General features: G+C 45.2%; 1 protein-coding gene across 1 annotated transcript; it reads left to right on the forward strand.

The window, feature by feature from the left end:
- Positions 1-280: 280 nt before the first annotated feature.
- LOC147245398 (serine/threonine-protein kinase 36-like) lies at positions 281-2,881 on the forward strand. Its single transcript, XM_086185006.1, has 5 exons — positions 281-503; positions 583-720; positions 805-885; positions 966-1,096; positions 1,174-2,881. The coding sequence occupies exons 1-5, from the start codon at positions 402-404 to the stop codon at positions 1,457-1,459; spliced, it is 738 nt and encodes a 245-aa protein (XP_086041132.1). The 5' UTR covers positions 281-401; the 3' UTR covers positions 1,460-2,881.
- Positions 2,882-6,899: the final 4,018 nt, after the last annotated feature.

Raw genomic sequence — 6,899 nt, forward strand, 5'->3', positions numbered from 1 at the left:
GTCAGTGATGATGACAGACACCTCTCAGGACTGTCATGTCAGTGATGATGACTGCCACCTCTCAGGACTGTCATGTCAGTGATGATGACAGACACCTCTCAGGACTGTCATGTCAGTGATGATGACAGACACCTCTCAGGACTGTCATGTCAGTGATGATGACAGACACCTCTCAGGACTGTCATGTCAGTGATGATGACTGCCACCAGTCTGATACTGGTCCTGCACATCTATGGGACGCCAGCTGTTCGTTGCTTTATAAGATTTGGTTTGTGAAATAATTAATATTAACATCCATTTTTAGAGTTAAAATTTTGCAGAGGCATCTCTTCCCAGAAAGAACAATTACATATTTTGTTGCAACATAAAGAGGAATTCCAGTTCTCCTCAGCTGGTACCTCATGCCACCTGTTGTTAACATGGATTGCTATGAAGTTTGTGAACAGTTAGGAATGGGCTTTTTTGGTGAGGTTCACAAGGGAATAGAGAAAGCCACTGGCAGAGTAAGTAACTTTGGTTACAACTTGGATTTCCAGACTTGTCTACTTAGCTTCAACGTGTCCCCTCTTGAATTTCCTTCAGGTTGTGGCTCTGAAGTTTATGCCTAAGTTTTGCGGTGCCTACGAGTTTAGACGTCAAAAGAGGGAAATCAGCATCACCAAATCTCTTAAACATCCCAACATAGTGAGATTTATTGACAGTTTTGAGACCAAACAACAGGTAAGATGAGGTGAAGTCCCTGTTGAAGCTCTTGATGAATCACATCATCTTATGACGTCCCTTAATTGTTCCATATTTTGACAGACCGTCATTGTGATGGAGTTTGTCGAGGGCCGAGATCTCCTTAAGGTTATCGACGAGGCAAACACCCTCCCAGAAAAACAGGTACTCATTCATAGCTCACAGTCATGCCAGAATATGTGATTTTCCACAATCATCACTTTGTTCCTTCTCCTTTCACCAAGGTTGCTGACATCGCCTGCCAGCTTGCATCGGCATTATATTATTTACATTTGAGACACATAAGTCATCAAGACCTGTACCCACGAAATATCATGTTGGGAGAAAATGGGCTGGTTACACTGTATGACTTTGGGTAAGGAGGTTTTGAAGGAGTCCATTGCTGTGTGAATCGTTATATACCAGGATTAATTAAATGGGATTCTGTCTTAGGTGTGCCGAGGTGGTAAAAAATGACCCACCGATGTGGGGATTTTTCCACAAATCCCCTAAGAAAAAGAAGAGGCAGCCATTTGACCCACGCGAGGATTTAACAAACCTGGGCTTCCTCCTTAATCTGCTCATCACTGGGAAATGTCCTGAACACCAGGAATTAATGTCGGAGCTGGAGCACTTTGAGAGAACCCCCCAAGCATCCCGTGTTGACGATGGCGATGAGAGAGATCCAGTCAAGATCCCAGGCACCATGAGCAACATCTGCAAGGTACACGACTGCTAGGTTCTCATACTTTGTCCTCTGCAGATTTCTGCACTATAATGCGCTCGTGTGCGTTACCAAAAACAAGTTGCCTTAAGCCAGCAGATATTCACCATGAAGGACCTCAAGACAAGCAAAACTATTCTGTCCGATTCACGGTGAATACGTGATGTCTCCCTAACAGAGTTTCCTGAGAGGTCTCCTGACGAAGGACCCCAAGAGGCAGTTGACATTCCCCAAACTCCTGCAACATCCATTCATAGCTGGTGCTGTTGAAGCTCCTTCTACATGTGTAAAGAAGGTCAAGCCACTGCTTCAGTGTATTTGGCGTCGAAGACACAAAATCACGCCGGTCTGTAAGGTGAGTAAGACCTTAATCCATGATGAAAATGGGCCTTGTTCCTCAGCTGCTGTGTGAACACCCTGCTAAAAAGAAACTGCCAATGAATCGTTGCAGGATTTTTATGTGTATTTATGCATCCATGTAACCATAATACCTGTTGTTGGGATCACGGCATGTGTGACATCTCAGCTCTACATTTGCTTGAGCCTTTAGCAACGCACACGCCAAGTTTGACGTTGATCGATTTGATGAGATGTGATGTCACAAACAGACGGACAGACAGAGATTTCTTGCATTTCCAGATAAAAGACCAGCCAGAGACTCAACCCCAACCTGCTTTGAAGGGAAAACCACAGACGGATGTGACAAAGACGGCAGGAGTGAGGAAAGCAGCTGTCAAGGTCTTAATACAGAAACTTGTCACTCGGGCTTTTAAAAGGGCAAAGGTCAGCACTGAGTTGAAAGTGTTCAAGGTCCTTACCGAACATCTGTTCCACAGTGTATGGGCCAAAGTTGAGGGACTGGAGTTTGAAGTCACCCCAGAAACTTTCAGAAATGCTGACAAGGCCATATTCAAAACCCTGTGCAGCAGGCTGGGTCGTGCTGACAACGTATGGGCCTACATGTCCTTGGAGGAGTTAGCAGTTGATCAATTAACTGCTGCTTCTCTGGAGGAACATCTCATGCCCCCATCTAAGAAGCGCAGTGGCATCAAGAGTTTCTTCTGTTCGGTGGGCAACATCATCTCCACCAGATTCAAATGAGGCTTCGAAGCGCTAAAGTAAGCGTTTGTTTCAAGAGAAGAGAGAAATGGAATCCAATGCAATTTTGCAATAAGCTTGGAAGGGCAGAGAACAGCGAGCAGGGGCAGGGTGGCCTGGAGGCTGCAGGTAAAGGTCAGGGGACAAGAACGACTCGAGCTGTCCCACACGTGATGACTTAATTTCTTCTTATTTTGAAGAATTTCCCCTCGTGTGCTGCCCAGTGTAATTATTGGGATTATTCACTGGAAACAGGCCTCTGTGGAGCGCTGACATAGCCATCAAACAGTCTGTCACCAGGTCACGAAGAAATCCATACGGCAAATCCTCACTCCACAATTGGACAATTTTGAACAGAAATTTGATTGTCAGGTTTCTTGTTTTATGATCTAATGCTTCTTTTCTTAAAAAAAAAAATCAAATTCCAAAAGGCTTTTCTATCTGGTGGTTTTTAGATAAGAATTAATTTATCATCCAGTTTTGGACTCAAGATTGAACATTCCAGTCCAGAATCTAATAAAATCTGAGCATTCCTAAGCCGTTTACAGGCAGAGGAAAAAGTTCATTGCTCATTTTGTGTGTGTGTGTGTGTGTGTGTGTGTGTGTGTGTGTGTGTGTGTGTGTGTGTGTGTATTTGTGTGTGTGTGTGTGTGGTCTCCCACCACCTCTCCTGGCCCCAGAGGGCCCCAGCACAGAACTGGCCCTCTTGATCAGTATGTTCACTTTCCTCCTGTCTGCAGCTGAAATGCTGCTGCATAGAAAAAGGCTGATGGCAGCACGAGGAAGTAGAAGGTCTGAAGAAGCGCCGCTGCACTCCAGAAGACCTCAGTGTCCCCAGCAGAGGAAGCTTGCTCTGGCCTCTCTGTTCCAGTGCCTGTGTGTTGGGAGTTCAGTCCAGGTTATTGTTCAGGTGAACACCTCTGACAACAGCTGATGTTGAACTCTTACAGAGACACTGAAGCCAGCGGTAAACCTGCTTGAGATTCACCCACGTGGGGAGAGAGAGAGACAGAGGTGATGAACAGGTGTCCTGGCTTCAGCTCAGGAATGTCGGTGTATTTGGACACACAGGGACCACACAGGCACCAGTCACTAGGGAGGGAGTTTCAATGTTCAAAACGCAATTTCACTGATGTCCACTGGGGGTGTTTGGTCCTCAGGGAAAACAGGTTAAAATGGATCAAACCACTGGAAGATGGTCAGATGTAGAAATGTGGTGAGGGAACTAGAAGATGAGTATTGAACATTTTATAATGAATGATTTCATCCAGCAGGTAGGGGTCTTGCAGGTCATGGTAGAAAACACACACAAACACACACACTCATAAATGTATGCCAGTTCACATGGCAACACACTCTGACATCACTAAGATCATTTTACTTGAAATCATAGTTTCATCTGGTCAGCAGCAGCGTGTTGAGTCACTGACCCTCGATGCCAACCAGCCTCTCATTGAAAGCAATGGGAAAATGGCGCCATCTGGTGGATCTTTAACAGCATTTAACCTGTTTGATCATGGAAACCAGTTTAATTGGTGGGAAATCATGTTTTTGTGATGCTCGTCAAGGAGGTTAAACGGTGTGGGTTTGATGGAAGTCATTTTTTTCATTCAGATCTTAATACACTTAAAAAGGCTGAAGCTGAAATTCATCCATCGTCTTCCGCTTATTCCTACACATTAAGGGTCACAGGGGGGCTGGAGCCTATCCCAGTGTCAACGGGGGAGAGGCGGGGTTCACCCTGGACACGCCGCCAGTCCATCGCAGGGCCAACATAGAGAGACAGACAACCATTCACACTCACAGTCACACCTACAGTCAATTTAGAGTATCAATCAGCCTCATCCCCTCTTGATGTCTTTGGACTGTGGGAGGAAGCTTGAGTACCAGAGAGAACCCACACAGGAACAGGGAGAACATGCAGACTCACACAGAAAGATCCTGTGTTGGAGCCGGGACTCGAACCCGAAACCTTCTTGCTGTGAGGCGACAGTGCTGACCACTGCACCACCGTGCAGCCAAGCTGAAATTCCATTTTTGAATTGAATGAAAAAAAAAAATTTCAAAATTTTATTTTATTTATTTTTTTATTTTTCAGAAAAGACCTCTCGGTAAAGAATTGTTAATATTAATAAAAACAAAGAAAAGATTCTTCTGTCTATAGAGGCCCTGGGGGTTGAATTAAACCCAGTCTGAGATCAACTTCATCTGTGAATTTTGTGGTGGAATTTCAGCCAGTAGAGCAGTAACTACACTTATTTATTACACAAATGTGGAGTTCAAATGTATTTCATTCAAAAAACAATCAAGACTGGGACCTGAATCCATCAGCCAGTGGTTTTCAGCTGAAGTTTCTCTTCAAATCAGCAACAAAAATACACCACAATGAAGTACATGGTTCAATGTCAGGGTGGCTCCTGGTACTGGAGCCAACAATGATCCCTCCCTCTTTTGCTCTTCTCTCCTGCTCAGCTGATGAATCTCTGCAGCCTCATCCTCCGCTCTCAGCTCATCTGAAGCACCAGGTGAATCCGTCAGAGGACGAGGACGTTGCTCTGGGACCAGTTCTCAATGTTTACTGGAGGGCAATGATGTGATTCATTATCTCTTGACCTCAGACTCATCAGCCTCTGTGCTGTGTACCCTCACTCTGCTCTCCTGCCTGGGCCTGTTGTTGGTGTGTGTGTGTGTAATTCGGAGGGAAGGTGTGTTTTTGGAGCGAGGCAGGAGGAGGAGAACCAAACCCATCACAAACTTGGAGGTTCTTCTCCTTGCTGGAGAGTTCAGAGCCAAAGGAGAATCCCGAGAATCTCTGTTGGATGCAGAAACTGGTGGAACGTGTGTGAACCCAAGATGGACAGGAAGACACAGGATACACACATCAGGTGCAAGATATAACACACACACACACACACACACACACACACACACACACAGTAAAACTCTACCCCTCATATGTAGTACAGGCAGCCATGAATCAGTTCTCCTTGGTAAAAATCCACCTGGCAAGAAATATTCTTTCCTGTCTTCAACAGGAAGACATTGATGGGGCTGCAGCAGTGGTGGTGTCACCTTTTGGGGACTGACGTTTCCATGACAACTTGAAAAGGTGCTTTGTGGCCACTGTGCTGATCTTCTACAGGACAGGTAGGGATGGACTGGAACCCTGGCCATGTCTCTTCTGTCTCAGAATGATCCATTTGACTTTGTCCTCTTTCTTTGTCCCTCCTCCAGGTGTGTGAACGCCAAGGGGAAGGAGACGCTCACAACCTGGAGCCTCTGACCAGTGAGGCGGTGTTTCAGGGCTGCCGGGTTAATTTATAACTGTTTTTAGACAGTCAGGAGTCTGGGTGAGGGATGGGGGGGGGGGGGTAGACTAGGCAGTATCAGGTCAGGGAGGAAGTTGGAAGGGTGGGGGCATGGGGGGGGGGTACAAGGTTTCTTTTTCCTGCATTCCAACAGCATTTAGGAGCAGAAGCTAAATTGGCTCCAATAATCAGACCTGCAGTCTTGAGCTGTATACCACAGGACCAGTATGACCAGTAGTACTCCTGGTGGTTCCAGTAAGAGTGGTCTTACCTGAACTCTGGTCACTTGAAGCGTTGCTGAGTTCATTTATGATCTGAAACATTTGGATAAATCTCTCTCTCATGCTGGTGGAATGCAGGTTTTGCTTCCTTTCATGTAGCATCAAAAAGTAAAAGACGCTGGTAACGGTACTCCTGGTTTACTGGGACGGGGTTCGATTCCCTGCGGTGTCTTGCTGATTGACTTTTACATGAGAGGGCAGATTGGGGGGTAAGAAGGGAGGTTGACATGGTGGTCAGCCCTCACAGGAATATCAACATCGTTTGTTTGAGAGATGGATCATTTGTGCTTTCCACAAATGTTTGCTTTGTGTTCAGCAACGTTCAAGTCTGGAATATGGGGTGTTCATGGTAGCATGAAGGTCTTGTTAGCTCAACTAGAGGTGGATGAGATTCAAGGAGGCTTCACACTGTGAAAGAAACCAATGAGTTTTGTTCTGGTTTGATCTTAGATTCCTCAAATGAAACTGAACTACAAACTAGAATAGAGGCGTTAAAGGAAAAACAAAGTTTCATATCAGAATTTGATATTTTCATGTAATATATTTTTGTTGCCTCAACATATAAACTGATCATGTTATGTGAACTTTTACTGTTGTAACATTCATATTATAAAAAGGTGAACCATCACGTGACAATGTGGTGATTTCTTCTTCCAGTAAATGTGAAGTAAACACATCAGGCTAGAATGTGACACTCACGTCACAACATGGTCATCTATACTGTGATAACGGGAAGCTCACGGTTGAACAGGTAAGTGGTGGAGAGAA

The sequence above is a fragment of the Aulostomus chinensis genome, chromosome 18, assembly GCF_037954235.1.
Source record: "Aulostomus chinensis isolate RoL2024-O1b breed Wild chromosome 18, RoL_Achi_v1.0, whole genome shotgun sequence".
In the NCBI taxonomy this organism is placed as follows: Eukaryota; Metazoa; Chordata; class Actinopteri; order Syngnathiformes; family Aulostomidae; genus Aulostomus; species Aulostomus chinensis.